General features: G+C 39.4%; 1 protein-coding gene across 1 annotated transcript; it reads right to left on the minus strand.

Moving 5' to 3' along the window:
• Positions 1 to 526: 526 nt before the first annotated feature.
• On the minus strand, positions 527 to 1,957 carry LOC145678725 (uncharacterized). Its single transcript, XM_081749167.1, has one exon. It carries the CDS (start codon positions 1,955 to 1,957, stop codon positions 527 to 529), a length of 1,431 nt encoding a protein of 476 aa, XP_081605293.1.
• Positions 1,958 to 21,675: the final 19,718 nt, after the last annotated feature.

Consider the following 21,675-nt stretch of genomic DNA (forward strand, 5'->3'; position numbering starts at 1 on the left):
GTATCATCGGCAAACCGTAAGGCATAGATTGGAGGTGACGGAGAGGGCATATCGGCGACATATAGGATATATAGCAGCGGAGAGAGAACGGATCCCTGTGGCACTCCCGCTCTCAAGAAAAATTCATGAGAGTGTCCCTGGTTTAATTGAATGAAGGCACGGCGTTGATATAGAAAATTTGCTATCAGACGGACATAATGCAGTGGGAGGAGACGTTTGAGTTTATATATTAATCCCTCATGCCAGACAGTATCGAAGGCGCGCTCTATATCGAAAGAGATAAGCACAGATGGAAGGTGCTTATTCAAGTGATTCTGAATGAGTGATGAGAGTTTGAGGAGCTGATCACTGGTTGCGAAAAATGGTCGGAATCCTGCTTGAGTAGGTGGAAGGATGTTGTGCTGTGCCAGAAAAGGATGGAGTCGTTTAACTAGAATCCTTTCTAGTGTTTTGCTAAATACTGAAGTCAGGCTTATCGGTCGATATGAGGTAACTGATGTCGGATCCTTGTGAGGTTTTGGAAAGACTACGAGTTTGGCAAGCTTCCACGGTTAGGAAAATATCCTGTTGAAAGGATGACGGTGTAAAGAAGGGCGAGCAATGTATGAAATATTGGTGGTGCCTGTGAAAGTTGCTGATAATTGATAGAGTCTGGACCAGGCGCGGTATTAGGTCTGTTATGAAGAACGTTCTGAATATCCTCTGATGTAATTGGGGTTAGGAAGCCGGTGGCATCAGTAAGTGGATCGCCAAACTGTGCTCGTAGGGTTTGCTGAGTCGGGTTACCTTCTATTTCAATATGCCGGTGAGAAGAATGCGCAAATATTGGATCGGAGTGAGGAGTAAAGACGGTTTCAAAGTATTGTGCAAAGGCCGTTGCCTTGTCCGTATCTGTATTTGGAGCCGTATCATTTATGAGTAGAGGATATTGCTGGCCATGTTTCTGAAAAGTCAGGCGTTTAAATAGGTTCCAAAATTTTGTTGTATTGCGCTCATTCTGGAGTTTGTTACATGAATTCCGCCAAGTAAGGCGTTTTTTGGCGATGACATAATGTTTTACCATTCTCTGAAACTGTTTATGAAGATGGAAAAAATATGGATCATGTGTTTTTCGGTACTCGGCAAGGTAAGCGTGGGAGCGATTCAGAAGTGAAAGTGCATATGGAGGTAAATTAGGCCGGAGTGGGTGGCAAGTATGTTTAGGGATGGCATGGTCGGTGCCATCACTAATTGCGTCCGTGAGAGTCTCTGCTAAATAATCTATGGATTCAAAACTGGTAAGAGTGAGATTAGTTTCGGCGAGTCTGGTCGAAATGTGAGTTTGATATTTGGTCCAGTTGGCCTTATGAAAATTGTATTTCGGGGTTGAAGATACTAGGGGTTGGGTGCGACCGGGTTGTTGTATCGTGAGTAGAATCGGCAGATGATCACTCCCAATGGTGCCCAGAACTTCGATAGTAGTGGAAGTCAAAAGATTATTTGAAAGTATAATTACATCGGGAGTGGTTCCACTTTCAGGGCGCGTGGGGTGTGGAATGTCAATGAAGGATGCGTTGGTAGTGAGCAGAAAGTCTTGGAAGCGTTCTTTTTGAGCGGCAGTACGAGAATGGTAATTAAGGTCAGCCAGTAGAGCGTATGTTTTAAAATGGAGGTCCAGATAGGTGAGGAAACGATATGGCAATGGTTGAGTTGATCGAACATAAATAGTTGCGACTGTGATAGCACGGTTTGGAAAATAAATGGTAGCAACTACGTGTTCCGGATATTGTTCAAAATGAGGTGGAAGAAGTGAACGTTTTGGGAGGGAACACTTGACGGCCAACGCAGCACCGCCTCGGGCTACATTCTGCGGCAAATCGGAACGAAGTAAATGATAATTTGGCATATAGCAGTGGTTGGATTGTTTCAGAAAGGTTTCGTTAAGAGCTATACAGTCGACATTGTGAGCTGCTGCCATCGTTTCCAAAAGCAATCTGTTGGTGTTAAGAGAGCGTACGTTGTTGAACATGATACGGATGACACTCTTTCGCTGAGGTGGATGATTCATACTGCTGTACCAGAATGGAAGTGAAATTGGTATATAATCCTGAATAAGTAGCTGTCATATGTAAATGGAAAATATCAAAGGCCGCCTTTTGAATATGTTCCAGGATTCGCTGACGCTCAAATGGAAAAAGATTTTGGAGGATAAGAGTTGTAAAACGAAGTACGTTTTCGATAGTAGGTGGCGGAAGGAGTGATGTTTGAGTACTAGCAGTTGTGGTTGTAGTATTAGGATCATTATGAACACGGAGCGGAACAACAGTTTCCGGTTTGGCAGGGTTTGGTTTCGGTTTGCTGGTACATTTGTATGAATAAGTAGGGTGCGGGCCGTCACTAGTATTACAAGTAGGCTGTTGGTTAAGTTGGGTACAATTCTTAACTGGGTGAGGTCCTTTGCAATGAGGACAAATAACCTGACTTGTACATTTAATCGTAGGATGATCGTTATATTGCAAGCATTTTGCGCAGCGAAGAGATAGTGGAGGCGGTGTGTGAGAGGGTTCGACTCTGTGGTAACGACGATAAATGCAGACCCCATTTTCCAAGAGATCGTTTATCAATTCTGGATTGTCCGTCAATAGTCGTATCATATATGTAGGACCAGCATTGTTCTTAATACGAAAGAGTTTCGTTGGATGGATGTTATCAGCTTGCAGTTCTTCGAGAATTTCTTTCTCGGTATAAGCAGGATCGACACCACGAATGACAGCGGATAGCAGAGGAGCTCGGCGTGGAGGCGGTTGTAGTTTGGTGGTAGAGGATTTTAATTTCTGCATTCGGGTAGTAGGACCAAAAGCAGTTTCACCGACTTTGAAGCACAGATGGTTGTAGAGGGTTTGATTTGTAGTCTTTAGGATGATGCCATTTTCTGTAGGAATAATACGATAGATATCTGCACGGGTACAATGACGAAGTAGCTTCTGAAAAAAGTTTTTAGGATGTTTAAGATCTTGAGGTAAATTTGTAAACAGGATCACATCGATAGAAGGTGTCGTGTCGGCAGATTGGTAGTCCATAGCAGGATCAATGGAAGGAGCCGGTGGAACAGAGCGGGTTTTGTGGGAGACTTGATGATATCGCTAAACTTCGATTTTTTAGGTGATCGGGAACGATCACGAGAGCCTTGCGAGCTAGTCGAAGCAGTGGAATTTCGGCGCAATTGGGAGCGTGCTTCCATATCACGTTCGGAAGAACTTCGTGAGATGCCCGTGACAATCTTAGGATTGGTCTTCTGGTGGCCCGGGGGCCCTACATTCGGCGGTGGAGGTGGTTCCATCCCAACCTCAATATGAGGTTGAACGTATAGCGGGCAACCAAAGTGTATTAGATGTTACGTGATACCAGACAAGTGATAATTCAGATTTTGTTAGTAAGAGCAAGGTGTACTAGTAACACTTAAGTGTTGTGTATCACCTTACTTATGAGCGGACTTACAAACCGTGTTAGAACCAAAAACAAAGCAAAAGCACAATAGGAATCACCTGTAAACAATGGACAGATGGTAAACGCAAAAATTTAGTAATTCAATTCCTCTCGAAAGATGCTAATCTTTCTCAGTCCTTGATATAGAATGAGTGTATACGTCTCACAGATACGTATGCAATACCTGATCACAGGAGTATACACCGAGAGCTATAAGCAAGGCTAGGAATCTCAGTAGTAAGTGTTAAAAGTGTTTTTTTTTGCCAGCTAGCCGACGCTAGCTACTACCCGAAGAGGGTTACGCCCTCTGTATGGGAAGAGATGTTTAGCATATTGTGCTTGTCAGGAAGCAATGGCTGGGCTATGGGTAGGTACAGAAAACTTTATTATTCAAACTTTAATAGTCATTATGGCCTTGAACCATAATCATGAGGAAAGGTAAATACATACACTGCAGAAAACCATAACTGTAAGTGATATGATGTGGAATGATGAAATGAAGTGCGAAACTCACTACAACACATAGGTTCTGTTAGTTTAACAAATGCTGGTTATCTTCTCGCCTAGGGGCGGCGCTAGGCATCAATGAGGACAGAGGAGCCCTGTTAGTACAGAAGGTGTCACAGTGCATATGATGGCTATATGTGAGGTAGATGAGCGGCTGTAGTGTATGGCTCGTAGTAGACGGCGTCAGGGTGGTCTGGAGGTAGAGTGTAATGGTACAAAGTGAATAGTAATGAGAGCGGAGGGAACAGAGCGGCAACGGGGGCGGTACTTCGGGCATGATCGTCAAAAGTTTGCTGAAGAAGTGGATGATTGTTGTGCAGGCGCTGGATGATATATTTAGTGCGTAATGTTTCTAAATGATATAAGATATGCGGAAATGTAAGTCTATGATAGAGATCTTGAGTGGGACTTCTAATTTGATACGATAAGCAATTCGCAAGGCATGATGTTCCAAAATGCATAATTTCTCATAGTAAGAGGACGGAGCAGATATCCAAGCTGTGAATCCGTACGTCAGAATCGGGCGGAGGAAAACTTTGTACGTGTTAAGAAGTGTATGAGTATGGAGTCCCCAGGTAGTTCCAGCAAGACCTTTCAGAAGATTGAGGCGATAGTACGCCTTCTTGGAGATATCTTTCAGATGTGCGTTCCAGGTTAAGTGATGATCGAAGGTTACTCCTAGATATTTGGCACTGCGAGTAGGTTTTAGAGGTACATCTTGTACAAAAAGGTTTAAGAGTGTTGGGTTGCGGTGTACACGTGAACGATGCTTCGGGGCAAGAAATACAATACATTGTGTTTTTGCTGGGTTGATTATCAGTCTCCAGTGGGAGCACCAATCAACAAAGGCATTGATAGCATCCTGGAGAGCCAGGTTAAGCTGATGAATTGTTTTGCCCGTCGCAAAAAGTGCAGTGTCATCGGCATACTGAAAGAGCTTAACAGTATCTGGGATTGCTGGGAAGTCGGAAACGAATAGAATATATAGTAAGGGCGACAAAGCCGATCCTTGGGGAACTCCAGAATGAAGAAAAATAGGAAATGAAAAACTAGTGTTGATACAGACATAAGCCAATCGACAGCTAAGAAAATTAAAGATGAATCTAAGGTAAGCAATAGGCAGACGGAGCTGTTTGAGTTTATAGATGAGAGCGGGATGCCAGACCTTGTCGAAAGCCTTCTCGAGATCAAACAGGACCAAGCAGGACGGGTTGCCTGTGTTAAAGTGAGTATAGATGGAATTTGAGAGGCGGAGCAATTGGTCATTAATGCTGAAAGAAGGTCTGAAACCAGCTTGCTCGAGTGGAATGACGTGGTGATGTGCCAGGTATGAATGAAGACGTTTGACAATGATGCGTTCCAGTATTTTACTGAAGGTCGATGTTAGTTGAATAGGACGGTATGAGCTAACAGAAGCAACAGGTTTATGTGGTTTGAGAAACATAAGAGTTTTCGAAGTTTTCCAGTCAGCAGGTACAAAGCCAGTGCAAAGGATAAAAGTAAAGTTGTGACAAAGCAGATATAATACTACGTACGGACTTTCTTTAATGTGTCTATATGTAATAGAATCCATGCCAGGGGCTGTATTACGTCTGTGAGCTACAACTGAATTGATGTCAGATATAGAGATCGGTATAGTAAGAGGATTGTTTGCAGGCAGAGTGTGATTAACATTAGGCTGTAGATGAGGAGAATCCAGATTGAGTTTGTCGACCGGGTGAGAACGATGTGGAATTTCAGGTGCGAGAGGCGTAAAGATGTCCTGGAGATATCTTGCAAATGCATTGGCCTTGTCTGCATCAGTGTGCAGCGGAGTATTGTTGTCGATAATAGGATATGTTGTTCGAGTATTTTGACCTGTAAGCTGTCGGAATCTTTTCCAATACTGAGTGGGATGTGAAAGTGAGCCGAGATTGTTGCAAGCTTTGACCCAGCATCGTAATTTGTAAGCCTTAAGATAGTTGTGCACCGTTCGTTGCAACTGCCTGTAGTGATGAAGAGAGTCAAGGTTGCCAGTGGCAGCAAAATCTCTATAAAACTGTCGGGACCGTTTGATCAGTGGTAAGTATTGAGGAGGTAAAGAGGGTCGAAAAGTCGAAACTGTTGACTTAGGGATATATTCGTCTGTGGCGTTATGGATAGCATTAACTAAAGAGTCCAAAGTTTCAGAAAGTTCTGATTCTGTAGCTGGTGGATGTAAATGATGAAGATGATCCTGAAGATACGATCTGTAAGCTGTCCAATTTGCTTTATCGTAACGATAGACAGTACGGGGAGAAGAAGACTGAGAAGTGGTAGTTACACGAGTCTGAATGTTTAGTTTGATTGGAGCATGATCGCTACCAATGAGATCAAGAACGTTAACACAGCTACGATGTGATATGTTGTTCGAAACAATAACTATATCTGGAGTAATCTGACTCGCGGGACGAGTCGGTTTTGGAAGCGGCAAAGTCACTCCAGTGGTATGACTGGTGATGTAGTTGAGGAAACGGTCCCGTTGCGTATGTGTCCGGCTATGTAAATTCACATCTGCCATAATTATGTAGGTGCGGAAGGTATTGGAGATATACTGAAAGAAGCTGAACGGAATATCATGCCCAGGACGGATGTATATAGTTGCTACAGTCACATACAATTCCTGATAATATAATGATGTGATAAGGTATTCTGGAAGATTAGACAGAGTCTGAGAGTGACTACGAAATGGGATAGAAGGTGAAAACCCAATCGCTACTCCCCCGTTGGCTCGCCTAGCAGGAAAAGTGCTATCTTGGCGTAATAGTTGGAAGCGAGGTATGCGGCATGACAATCTGGCTGTGAGATGTGTCTCATTAAGGATAAAGGCATGGATTTTTCTTCGAGTAAAAGTGCTTCGAAGAGCGGCTTATGCTTTGGTAAAGAACGGATGTTTAAGAACAAAAAGGAGAGCGCCATAATGCAGAGAATGGTGAGAGGATAGCTGTTAAACCTCAGTTTCGAGTACATTTGAGTGATAATAGACGACATTGCCGGAATATGTTGGATAGATATTGGCGTGGAAAATTGCCTTAGCCGCGATTTGAATTTGTTGGGCGATGTGATCTCGAAGGAATGGATGGATATTTTGTAGCGAGAAGGTAAGAAATGTGAGAAGCTGATGAACAGTTACAGGTTGCTGTAAAGCTGGATTGGCGGGTGGTTGGATTTGGTCCGGTATGCGTAATGGTGCCACAGTCTCTGGCTTTGTTGGTTCAGGAGCTGGTTTGGATCGGCATTTGTAACTGTATGTAGGGTGAGAATGATCTTGACATGTGGAGCAAGTTGGAGGTGATTGTAAATTTGTACAGCTTCTTGTAGGATGAGGGCAGGAACAATAACCACATTTGGACGGATTTTTACATTGGGAAGTAGAGTGCTGACCATAGACCTGACACCGTTCACAGCGAATGGGTAAAGGAGCGGAGGTGCGTGATGGTTCAACACGATGGCGTTGTTTATAGATATAGGCGCCACGGGTGAGTAACTCATCGATAGTTTGTTGAGAATTTGTGAGAACCCGCACCATATAGGTCAACCCATGATCATTTTTGATACGGATACATTTTATGATATTGTGCCCTTCCAGTTTAAGTTCTTCAAAGACCTCCTCGTCACTATAGCTCGGATCCACTCCGCGTATAACAACAGACAATGTTGGTGATTTCCTCGGTGGTGGTGGTTGTTTCGGGCGTTGGTCGCTAAGCTTTGTCATCGTTGATTTGGGGCCAAAGATCTCAAAACTGCACTTGTTCCGTGTCGTACGGAGAAACTCTGTATCCGGCGTCTTAATAATCATGCCATTCCTAGTCTTGACTATTTGAGTTATGTTTGCCCGCGGCATGTATTTTGTGATTTGTACTAATAGTAGCTTTGGATTTGAAAATTTAGGATCGAAGTTCTGAAGTAAGAAAGAATGGATGGTTGGTCGACTAGGAGGAGGCAGGTTTGGAAACTGGTGGTCGTCCTGAATGATCATGGATGCCTCAGAGCTGGCATCGCTTAGCTTATGTTGACGTTTAGCAGGTGGTAGTTTTGTGGATGCAACAGGAGAACGTTGACGAGCTGATGAACCCTGATTGCTAGAAATCCTTTCCAGAGAATGGCAACGTCGTCTAAGCGGTTTCCCGGATGAGCAAGAAGGTTCCGGTGCTATAGGTGGTAAGCCAGAATGTTGTCCAATGACAGGTTGGGACGCCATAAGTCACAGTGTACGTAATGAGTAAAACAGTGTAACGAAATGAAAAGATGAAAGGAATGAATGAATGATGAAGCTAAGCTTCCAAAAATATGTACACTAATGTGTACGGTAACGCAGTCTCCACTCGAGTGAAACCCTTAATCTCTCCCACTCTCTCGCCCGTTGCTGAGACTTGCCGTACTTGCGTCCACACATACGTAATAATCACAGCCTGGACTTGACACTGAGAAAACAATACCTCCAATGGGAAAGCTGGAAACCAGCGAAGTATGTTAAAAGTGCTCGAGTTCCAACCTATAACTTTAGCTTTCAAATCTTTCATTTACGGTTATGTGTGATTTCACGTTTAACAGAGACAAACAGTTTAAGTATTTGTACTTTAAATAGTCTAAATTAGTTAACTATATCTTTTTCATAAAGTTTATGATATGAAATTAGTGTTCAAAACCTTTGTATTTTAATAAACCTTCTCAAAAATGAATGCAAATGAACTATGCTGCCATCTTTGGAGTTCTTTTAAACTACATGTTTCTGGAAATTTATATGTTTGTGGCCAACCCTTTGGACAATGAGATCTCGGAAACTACAGGCTCTAGAAAGATTACGTTTCCACTGATCGATTGCAAATTTTGCGTAGATTGTCCAGTTCTAATTGAATATTTTTTAAAAAAAGCATGGGCATTATTTCTTTATTACATTTTTAGGGTACACTGGAAGCGTTGAAATTAGAAAAAACAAGGTAAAGCATCATATCCTACGCGTTTTACATTCCAACACCACATTGTTGTATATTGGGGTTGTATATGTCTCAGGCGTATGTTTCATGGCCAAATAATAATGAAAAAGGAAGGATAAGCATTTCTCGAGTGTAAGATAAATCTTTATTTTTTGAGTGTTTTGCCCAATGAACACCATATATAACTGACATTATAATTAATTGTATATGTGATGTATTTGCTTATTACATACTGTATGTAAGAAGAAAGAAAACACTGGTCATACATGAATTAGAAACTCCAACCGGAAGTAGGCTCAAATCTTGCAAACGGTGCGAGATATTGAGAAAAAATAATCGAAAAAATCTCCCCTTTATGATACCCCTTGCCGATTTTTTAAATCAAGACGTCTTTCAGTTGTGTATATAAAGGAACATGTACATATGTTGTGAGGAATGAGAAGGAGATTTATGGTCATATGCGAATAATGCGCTGTGTAGAGAGCGCAGGTTCAGCTAGTATATATATATATATATTAAGTAGGGAATACAAAAAGATTTGAGGGTACTAAATTTCGTGAGACAACATTTTATTTCCTCCCAGTTTGTTGAAACACCTATGGACACCTATGTTACAGTATGTTGTCTTGGTTTATCAGAACCATTTTAGATAGGTTTTCACGACGATCTCACATTTTTCCCTTAAATGTCTTGATAGCTCTTAATATTATCAGCGTTTGCTAAAGTTTATCTGACAAGAATGCCCTCAGTTTCATTAAACATTGGCAAACACCTTACCCCGAACAATCATGAGTAATTTGCGAGTGGAGATGAGATGTGTTCTCTACAGTTTTTTTTTCAAATCAGTTTTGTCTCAGGTTCAAAGTAGTAGTGCTGTCAATAATCCAAGTCCTCGGCTCAGTTGGACCGAACCGAACCGTGTCGATGGCTCATTGCAATGGAGCTGGCTAGAGCTGTTGGCTCAGTTGAACCAAGCCGGTAACTCAGGGCTCGAACCAAGCCGGTTGACATCATTACAAAGTAGTGGATGTAAGCTATACATTGAATTACGATTTTTTTCTAAAACTTGGTTGTATCCTCTTTATAGATTGTAACGCACATTAGAAAATAAAAAAAAAATCTAAACAAAAGTGCAGTTGCACAGAATAAAATATTAGCTTCAGGTCCTTTAAATCAGGATAATTGTTCAGAATAGGAATCTAGCTCTGCTAAATCGGGGGGAATTATTTTTAGTATTATTATTTCAAGAAATATGACGTGAATTTATATCACATCGAAAAAGTAAATAATTACTCATCTAAAGTTCAAAATGTCAAATACAAATGCGCTAACTAAGGTTTATATAGTAATTAATTATGTAATAAGAAAAGAAGGTAATTCTTACTGTATGATTTATATATGGTCAAATAGAGTTGAATACAAAAATCTAAGCAAGTGACTTTTCGATACAACTGATAGAAATTGAATTACAACAAACTTCAAAATAGATACAAAAATATTAACCTTAAATATATATACATATATATATTTAAAGACTTACCAATTTACTGTATAAATTGAATAATAGGAGATCTTCCAAAATTCAATAACGAAATACACCATCTTAAATGACCGTTTATCACATGTTGAATCACAGTCAAAATGGTCAAGAATAATGAAACTTACGTCGAAATCCTTTATCTTACTCAAACACACTTCACAATAATAAGATATATTTTGACTTTCATATAAGGATTTGCTCTATATAACAATTCTGGTAATAACTTCACGATTAATTACACTTGGATTTCTCAAACATTGTAAAGACATTTTCTCCGCCGATTTTTACTTCACTTATTAGGTGATGTTTCACCTACCCCATTCCGAACTATTATATTTAGTCCAACCCCGAGCTTTCAAACGTAGAACGAGTAGTTCCAAAAATGACCGTTGGCGCTGACAATCAAGCATACGGAGAACCATACTAAGCTTCCTCTCGACAGTAGCTGAAAGCACTACAGGGTAGGAAACTAAACCAAATTATCCGGACTCTCGAGAGACCTTTCCTTTTTTTTTTTTTTAAACTACGGAATAGAGATTTAAATCTCTAACCGTTACAAGATAAATGATGTGTTCAAAAGTGAGGTCTCTTTCACGTTTTCCTATAGAAAAGTTTGTCTGATGAGAAATCAAAATGAGTTGAGGACATACTGAGACACTATATTTTAGATCCTGTTCACATCTATGTTTAAACTTCGAGGGGAAAAGTACACCGAGAAAGAACACCGAACTCGGTGCTGACTGTGTTGGACATTCAGATTTGGGAACCTGATCTTGTCAATATTTTCCTCGTGCTCTGCCACATGTTTGTATCTTCAAGACTTCATCAGAGGATGTAACTTCTGATACAAAATGCCTATAATTTCTACAGTACACGAAAGGTTGTTATTCTGCAATAGAATGTCGTAGATAACGTCAATGTTTCCTGGATCAGTATTATTGAAGGTGCACCGTAACGAAGTTCATTAATAGAACGTCTGACCTTTTAGAAATCTGTAACTCAAATTCTCGCAGTAGCATTAGAAGTTACACGGTTCCTCAACGATTGACATATAACAAGATGGATTTTTGAGATGATAACCTTCTAGTAGAGGCACCCAATAACAGCTCGGTTTTCTCCTCCTGTTCCTTGGTCATGCCTATTCACAAGTCCATTCTGCCTGCGAGGTGTTTATGTGTTGCTTAAGCTGTTTAATAGACAATATCATGCTTACATAGACTCAGCATCTCCTATCAATTTAATAAATTGTCCACACTTCTCGACGTCCACTTTTGTCGGTGTCAACTCATATGAGTGCTCCTTTTTCATCTTACTAATTACTGGAGCTGCCGAACGACAAGTATAATGCGTATCTAAATCATTTGAAATTGCACGGTCACTTTTTCGAGGGTCCTCTTTCACGGTGTTCCTGAAAAGCACATCAGAGCATGCTGTTGGTCGGTGGCCGTGGAGCTAATTTTTGAATGTTGTGTCACCGGTAACAAATTTCACAATGAACATTATATGTATTTTCATGTACCACTCTTGGCTGGAATGTTCTGTTGATGTTTTTAGCGGGCAGATAAGCAGAGTCTCAGTTTGCATTCGTAAAGGAAAATCACTTGAAATTATTTATTCTCCACGGTGCATTTCCACGACTCAGTTCAATACCAAAATGACTAGACTCACCAGTGTTTTTACCGTTAAAACTTCATACACGTGACTTTGGTTCGTCCATTAGCTGCATTACGAAGAGTAGTTTCTCACTAGACGTAAAACTCAATTTCAATCACACGAACCCAACACCTTTTGAATAATATCCGTTAGTGTGAAAAAATTCTGTAGATTCAGCTAATTCTTCCTTCAGATTAATGTACCAGAGTACCACGATTATGCCCTTTGGGCTAAGAGAGATGATCATTAAAACAAGTGAATGATGATGGGAACATTGGTGGAATGAGAATGCGAGAGAAAGTAAAAAAATACCTATGCAAACCCCACGGACACGATGTTATCCACCATTTAATTTAGCTAATTTGAGATAATAAGATCGAGAGATAGTCAAAGTAATTGTATATTAATTTCGCTTAAGGGTAACTTACTTTAGAACAATACCGTGTTATTCTTAAGCAAATAAAGTCTTTTGTGATGTTATGTGCTCCAAACTAGAAACGAAAATCTGTTTTTGTTTGTCAAGTAATTTCCCAACGCTTAGGTATCTATCTCTTTCTCGTAAACTTTACTTCTAATTAAAAGAGAAACAGGTCAGAATACACTGAGCAAATATGCTTTCATTTGTTTTATTTATTGAGTTTCTGCTTTTCGTTTAGATGTACTTCAAATAATAATTTCTCACTTCAGGCTATAAAATCTTATTGTGTGAATAGTCAAAAGAAAAATAAAAATAGAAAGTTCCTCTATTAAATAATGTTCTTCCTGCATTGCCAAAGGATACATCCAAATCTCTCTGCTCTCGGTCTGACGTAGGTAAACATACACACACAGAAACACGCGTCGACATATACATACAGTATATGTATACTTTCAGCCAGTCACTTGTGTTCTCTGTTTTCTCGAAGTTTAGTTCTCGTGTGAATGAAAATTCATCATATAAGACGAGAGCTTTCTACAGCCTCAGGTTTAACAAAACACTCATTAAAGTTAGTTTAACAGAACTCCTTTATATTTTTAGCTAGTCCGTGTGTCTGTCCATCCGAGAAAAAAACAAATCTGAAGAAATAATTGATGGAACACCACCAAAGATCAGGATGTAGAGGGTCAGAAGTTAGGAACCACTTTCATTGATGGAAGCGATATCCACACCGGAAGTAGTAGAAATAAACCGTTTCCGGTTTTAAATATTAATCACTATAGAGCAAAAACAATAATATATAGCGAGAATTGTTTTTCTGTAGTCGATTATGCTTCCCAGAAATACATCTCATCTTCATACCTAACTCTCTACTAAAGCCGGAAGTGCTAGAAATAAACCATTTCCGGTTTTACATTGATCACTATAGTGCAGTGATCGCCAAACTTAATGAAGCTTCTGAGCTACTGTACCGCTTTTTAAATCCTACTGTGGACTATCAACCAAAACAAGTACTAATTTTTTTTTTTTTAAGAAGTTACATTTGTTTATTGCCTATAAACTTATGGTACATTTCTAGTAAATATGAAATAAAATTATCGAAGTTAGCAAACGTCTAATATCGTCGATCTTCGCCAAACCGTCGATCGCGAGCTACTAGTAGCACGCTGGGTCATTTTTGGTAGATCGTGTTAACGCTCCGGTTGGCTTATCTTGATGCCTTCCCTGAGCTGACGCTAACGACAGGCGTCGCTGACCACAACAACTGCTTGTTTCTCCCGCGCAACTGCCATTGTCAACCCACATTCCGCAGTTGATTATATACGCGTGGGGTTGTGCATCTTGTGTTTTCCGTGTGCTGACAATAGCAGTTGCGCGGAAGAAACAAGCAGTTGTTGTGGTCAGCGACCCCTGTCGTTAGCGTCAGCTCAGGGAAGGAATCAAGATAAGCCTACCGGAGCGTTAACACGATTTACCGAAAATGTCCCAGCGAGCTACTATTAGCTCGCGATCGACGGTTTGCTGATTACTGCTATAGACCACAACAGTAATAGATAATGATAAGAGGTTTTTCAAAATCGATTTGAGCGTTCCAGGAATACATCTTATCTCCATCCTTAAATCTCTACTAAAACCGGAAATGGTAGACATCAACCACTTCCGGTTGTAACGTTAATCGTTACAGTATAAAAGCGGTAACATATAGCGGGAAGCGGTTTTATATAATAAATTAAGAGTCCCATCACTCTAATCTGGCTATTAAAACCAGAAGTGTCAGAAACTCAACTTCTTTCGGTTTTAATACTGATCGTTACGGCGCTGAAACAGCAATAGATAGAGAGAAGTGGTTTACTACATTCAATTAAACGTTGTGGGAGTATATTCCATCTCCACTCTAATCTCTCTACTGAAACCGAAGGAATAGAAGTTACTACCACTTCCGGTTTCAATATTACTTTGGAAAATATCACGCTATAGAAACCAAGCTCCTTCACCTGATGTGCACGTGACACTGCTACTTCTTTTATAAATAATTAGGTGAAGTACCCGTTTTTAGCACGGAAAAATAATCGGAAACATTTATCGAGAACATCGCACTTATCGAAAACATTTGAAAGATACAGGGTGATTTTTAAAAACCCACTGATTTCATTTGGGTCTAGAATTTCTAACTAAAGTACAATTTTCATACAGTTTTGTTGCAAATTGTTGAGTTGAGTTGATTTTGAGTTTAACGTCCCGTTCAGCAGCGAGGCTATATGAGACGTGGACCTACTGATTAACGTGGAATCCGAACCACATGAGCTCCCGCCGGGAATCGAACCCGGGCCTCCCACGCCAAAGGCACGTACGCTAACCGCTTAGCCACGGAGGAGCTCTTGTTGCAAATTTTCAAGGAAGGATGGAATATGTAGCTGCACTATGACATGGAAAATAATTTTTCTCTTGTTTATGTGCTATACATGTATGACTGTTTCCTATTTCATATACCGTTGTTTGAATCCACATGCTATTGGACTCGAGTAATAAAAATTTTTGCATACATGTTTCTTCATTTTAAACATCTAATAGCCATGTCTCTTACACAGTATTTAATTGTTTGGAAACATTTGTAGAATTTATGTTTTTGATGATTATCTTTGCATGTTTGTAAAGAAAGTAAATTCCATGACGTACTTTTCTGAGGAACCTCTGAGTTCTAGAATTTACATATTGGAATACTAAATTATTACCTTCTTGAAATGAAAGATAGGGAAATTGGATTTCTAGAATTGTATTACAAAACGATAAATGATGATTATATGAGAAATGAAGTATTGATCTGGGAGACCGAGTTTTAAAAATTTAAGGGAATTAGCCAGTTTAGTTGAGTCGATTTTGAGTTTAACGTCCGAGGGTATATGAGATGTTACCTACTGATTAACGTGGAATCCGAAGCACATGAGCTCCCGCCGGGAATCAAACCCGGGTCTCTCACGCCAAAGGCACCTACGCTAACCGCTTAGCCATGAAGGAGCTCGAAAATAGCCAGTAATCTACACATTGACTGCAATTGTCAGAGAAGATTCTTAATAAGCTGCCCTTATAATTTTATTAATAAACCAGAAAGAGTAGTTTTACTGGTCTATTAATAAAATTATATACATGTTAATACAAGATTAATGCATTACCTCTAGGGAATCTGACTTTCCTTGTTCCTTGGTTCATAGTCACAAATGAACATCAATGAAGATTGCTTACTTAGATTAATATCGATGCGCTGACCACAGACTCGAAGGTTGGCAGGGTGACTGATGTTAATCACATATCACACACACACTAAGAGCTCTTGATGCCTTTCTTCGGGTTGCAGGGATTCTAGACTTGGTTCTTCTATAGCTCAGGCGAATGAGATACAGCACTACTGAGGCCTCGGACTTCCTCAGTTCGATCCTAGTCGTCCTTAGATATCTGTCTACAGACTTCGGACTCTACTTCTTTAGACTAATGTGTGGACTTCCATCGGTCCTCTTACGGGTGCTTCTCAACATCAGAAGATCGTCGTATAGAATAAAATAGCCGCACGCTAGCATGCACGTTCAACCTTGAAGTTTCTGCTCGATATGCACACGACAAGATGAGACGAATGACCACATATAACCTATGACAAAGGACAAAATTGTTTAGCAATTCTCAATTTTTGTATTGTGAGCTTCCGTCTTTGACATATTGCGTTAAACGTTCAATGCTTGTTACTCTATTGAAAGTTCGCTATTCTTAAACTATCAATGACATTTCTTGTTTTCCGAAAGTATCCGCCCTGGAATAGTCACCTACCTGAATATTTCTAGCTTGCTTTTCTTTCCTAACAAATGGAACGTTCTTAATAAAATTAAACAATTCTTTTTTTTAAAACTATAATTGAATCCATTTGGCCCATTGTATGTTATGCTAGGCCATAGAATAGAAATTGTGTAGTCTTTCCATTTCCCTTTAATCCTGAAGAATATATTCAAAAGTCGAAGCTAGAAAACTTTAGTAAAATAAATAAATAAATAAATAAAATAGGAATTAGGATTAGATGCTGAAGCTAAGACTTGCATTATTATGTGTTCATTACAGACATGCTTGCTTGATACACCAATCAATGTTTCTTTCATACGAGGCTCAATTCGGAAGTTTTCCAATAGGAATTTAATAGATATAAATAAATTGGTTAAGGAATTTTTTTAAAAAAATAAATGCTCAACGTAATTGCCTTCAGCAATGATGCCCTCGGGTAGTCTCCGTAAGAAATAAATAAGTTATTAATCTCAATTTTATTATTATTGTAGAGAAGAAACTTAATATTTTGTTTATCTGAAAAATTGTCCTAAAAATTGTGATATTCTAACTTTATGTAGCGTGTACTATGTGGACAAGATGCTAATATTACAGACTCATGTAACGAATCCAAATTCTGAAAAATAACAACACAAGTGTAAACTAAGTCAAATGCTTATAGTACATGGTTAATATCTCAGCATTAAATTTCATAAAAAATCTTCGTCTCAGAAATTATAAGCAATCCTCATCGCAACAAATATGAGGAGTTTGAAGTACCGTAAGTCAAGTGCCGTCTTACAAGGAGGATGTCCGAAGTGTAAATCTCAGATTTCAAAAATGTTTGCGAAGATCGTTAGGGGGGCTCATAGAATAAATATCGGCACAACAAATTTCGGCGGAACCCCATATTTGGGTGGAGCAGTGCCCCATTTGCGATTTTCGGCTTTCGTAGTAAAAATCGGCCTTTTGATTTGAAAATTGATTTCTTGTTGTCGTCAATCGTTATCATTCGTCTTGATTTGCGTAAAGATACTTTAATTGTGGGTCAGGGATCCCTGTGTGCGCGGGAATACGCCTCACAAGTGTGATACATGTTCTCCCTTCATTTTGACAAGCTGAATTCAAATACGTCAGTAAAAGTTCTTTGTGGAGCACATGTGCGACACACGTCTCAACCTAGTTTCTGGGATGCTAAATCACAAGTTGAAAGAGAACTGAAGGGCTTGAAATAGAAGTTTGGCAGAGTCAGTGCTTACTGTATGGATTGAAGCCAAAAGAGATTTCATGCCTGTACATGACATGGATGTTCGAAAATGGGCAATTGAAAAAGCGAAAGAAATTAATCTTGAAAACTTTAAGGGTTCCAAAAGTTGATGCACCCGTTTTAAACGGAAACATAATATTATGTAGCGAGAAATAACAAAATTCGTGTCGCGAGCAGATGTTGACACTCAAATAGAAACTTCAGCCATATTTTTTTCAGTTAGAAGTCAGGGATACGTTACCGGAATTCGATAAAGACAATACTTACAATTCCTATCGAAGTGGTTTTGCAATGGAACTGCACTGTAATTGTATGTTAGGCATACAAGGTTAAAAAAAATTAGAAGCTTCTGCACAATCCAAAAATGCCTTATCTCATAGGGGTACAATAATACCCCTTATGTCTGCCAGTGGAAAACTAGTTGGGGCATTATAGATTGTATTCCCGGAACCGACAGGAAAATTTGGAGCTCAGGTCAAGGAAACTTTATTCCAGCACCAAAGTGTTAAGGTTTCTGCATCAAAATCTGGAAAGATGGGTAAGCTGCATTTGTAGGAGTGGATCCGTGACGTTTTGGTTCCTAACACTTTGGACAAAAGTGTCTTGCTCCTAGATTCATGGTCATCTTTTAACAAGAGAGAGAGACGCAGCAACACATTCTGGACGAAACAACTTATCTAAACAGATTCCACCGGGAACAACTTGGGCTGTACCACCACTGGATATTTGGAGCTTTAGAATATGGAAAATACGGAATTTTGTACGGAAAATAAGAATTTCGTAATTTTACACTAAATTGATATACAACTTCAACAACGTAACAACATTATAAAATTGGAATCGCTAGTTTATGAACAACTATCATCGCCAAGGTACCATGATGTGTTCATATATAGTTAGTATAAATCCGGATATGTAGATGCGAGGCCGCCAGAATTTGTTAATCCACTGAGTTAATCCACCAGAATTTGTTATTTTCCTTAAACGACACTATCATATGCAATGAGTGCGAAGATATAACACTCCAGAAATGTAGTTGGTGCTGCAAAAGTCTTTGCGCGGAACACTTTTCCGAGCAGTTTTATTTATGTAAAACATACAATACATAAAGTAAGCAGGAATTCTGCCAAACTTCAGCCCTTCAGTTCTATTTCAAGCCCTTCACTTATCTTTCAACTTGTGATTCGGCATCCCAGAAACTAGATAGAGACCTATGCCGCACATGTGCTCCTCAAAAAAACTTTTAATGACATATTTGAATTCAGCTCGTCAAAATGAAGGGGGAACATGTATCACACTTGTAAGAGGACCTTCCATTGGTGGATCTAGCCCGGGGCCATGGGGGTATCCTCCAGTTTTTTTAGTGACAAAAATAATTGAAGCTATTATTTATACATTCTTGAAAGTTTATAGTAAACTCATGATATAGTATCATAGCCTGGGGTCGGCTTCCCCCAGTTTTTACCTTCTAAATCCGCCACTAGGGACCCCCTCACACACAAGGATCCTTGACCCACAATTGAAGTATCTTTACGCAAATGAAGACGAATGATAACGATTGTCGACAACAAGAAGTCAATTTTCAAATCAAAAGGCCATTTTTACTAAGAAAGCCGAAAATCGCAAATGGGGCACTGCCCCACCCAAATATGGGGTTACGCCGAAATTTGTTGTGCCGATCTTTATTCCATGAACCCCACTAACGATCTGCACAAACATTTTTGAAATTTGAGATTCACACTTCGGACACCCTCCTTGTTAGGTCTGACCACCTACTTCTACTATCCACTATCTACTAATTAGCCCAAGTAAATAAACACTAGTGGACCTGTAGATAATTAGTTCACTACAGGATAATAACAGAAGAATTCAGGAAGAAGAATTCAGAAGAGTATAAAGCTATAGCAAGCGTTGGATTACTCTTTCTTATGAGAAGCTTTGCGTGGAGGAAACGGAGGGGGGGGGGTGAAGTTGAAAATGGAGATTATTGTAACTAAGCATTCCGAATTCCACCTATCTCCATGCTAATCCTATGGACTACAAAGACGTCCGATAAATCGGTTCGATAAGATAGACTCTCAGGTAGAACTTAAGAAATGCTCAGAATCACCAATAATGTCCTGAATCATTTTTAATGTCGCGGCAATACTAATCCATTGTATAGGATGTCTTTACTCCCGAAAGAGATCTCGTTGCTATCCTTGACTGCATTGAACGAAGATTAAAAATAAAGAAGAAGAAAGACAAGTAGAACCGAGTACGAATGACCTCGGAAGACTATATCTTTTTCAATACTGTTTCATATTCTTTTACTCAAGATTTCTTCATAGATTTTTATTAAAATACTTACTAACCTATCCACATTTTATTGTCCTAACTAAACTAATATGGGTTGTTGCCAGTAAAATAGTTTAGATTTATCGATCACCTGGTGTGTAACCACAGTGTTTCATGTCACACTCCCGCCCCCCTCCCCCATTACGAAATCGTGGCTAAACGAACGAATATATGTTGCCAGTAAAGTAGTTTAGAATGATGAGCACCTGGTGTGATAACCACAGTATTTCGTCACGGACCCCCCCCCCCCTTTTCTTGCGAAATCCTGGCTACATGCCTGGCAGAGGTCAGTGTTATCTTCCATATAACATACCATTCTGTCTTCAATCAGCGTCTCTGGTAATTCATACTCACAGAGATACAGGTAAAACATGCTACTCTAGATTACTTTGAAATCACTTATTGTATGCTTATAACTTATTAGAACCTTACCACCATTCAGGCGGAAATTGTAGACCACGCTCTCTGATTGTACGAGCTCTCTGAGTTTCCTTTCAAAGAGTATTAAATGTATGTTTCGTATTTTTACTGTGGAACGACTTCGACGTATAGCATTGCACAGTAAAGATGTTAGATTTAAATTCGAGTTAGGAGGTATAAGAGAGATTTAGATATTAAAAAATGAGACAAATACAGATAATAGTAAAATCTTTTGTTTATTTAAGGGTTAATGGTTTGATTTCATAGTCCTGGTTCTGGATTTAAGAGAATATGAAGTTACGGTGTAATTTTAATTGTGCTAAGTAAATACACTGTAATGGGGTGTCATTTAGGCACAGTAGGGTGGCTAGGGCAGTGTTGGGTAAGTTACTTGTAAAAATGTAACGCGTTACAAGTTACTTTACTTTATCTTAAAATGTAATGCTTACTAACGCTTTACTTGCCTCAAAAAAGTACTCAATGGTACTACTACTACTACAACTTCTTCTTCTTCTTCTTCTTCTTCTTCTTCTTATTATTATTATTATTATTATTATTATTATTATTATTATTATTATTATTATTATTATTATTATTATTATTATTATTATTTAACGTGGGTTCCTGTCACCACGGCATGGCGCGTCCTCAGGTCGCGGATATACTGAATAAGCAGTCGCGGACAGACGACTAGTAGTGGTCCTCCAGCTTGGGGGTTTGGGTAAGGCTAACAACTTCATCCTGTAAAAAGAAGCATTGTTCAGAAATATTCACAAAAGCCTCGGACAAGGACTGATAACTTGGCACGACCTCAGCAAAAGCAAATGGACACGAGATTTGGAACATGGAATATTAGAAGTCTTTATAATGGGCAGGCGCGTTAAAATCCGTAACGAGTGACCTGGAGAAATACAGGATGGACCTAGTAGGAGCTCACGAAGTTAAGGGGGAAGGAAATGGATCTGTGAATGGCGGAAATTTTACGTTCTTTTACGGGGAAGGAAATAAAAATCACCAGTTAGGAACAGGGTTTTTCGTTCACAAACAAACATTACTAGGAATTAAACTGGTTGAATTTGTTAGTGACAGACTTTCTTTTATTACTCTTAAGGGACGGTGGTGTGATATTATTGTTTTAAATGTACATGCCCCAACTGAAGATAAAGATGACGATATAAAAGACAGTTTTTACGAAGAAGTGGAACGGATATTTGACCAACTCCCGCGATACCAAATGAAAATTCTATTAGGGGATTTCAATGCGAAGGTAGGACGAGAGGATATTTTCAAAGCGATTATAGGGAACGAAAGT

This window comes from Thermobia domestica, chromosome 1 (assembly GCF_964235325.1).
Source record: "Thermobia domestica chromosome 1, izTheDome1.hap1.1, whole genome shotgun sequence".
NCBI lineage: Eukaryota > Metazoa > Arthropoda > Insecta > Zygentoma > Lepismatidae > Thermobia > Thermobia domestica.

Coding starts and splice junctions, on each gene's coding strand:
- LOC145678725 (XM_081749167.1), bottom strand. CDS start 1,957: ATGGCAGCAGCTCACAATGTCGACTGTATAGCTCTTAACGAAACCTTT.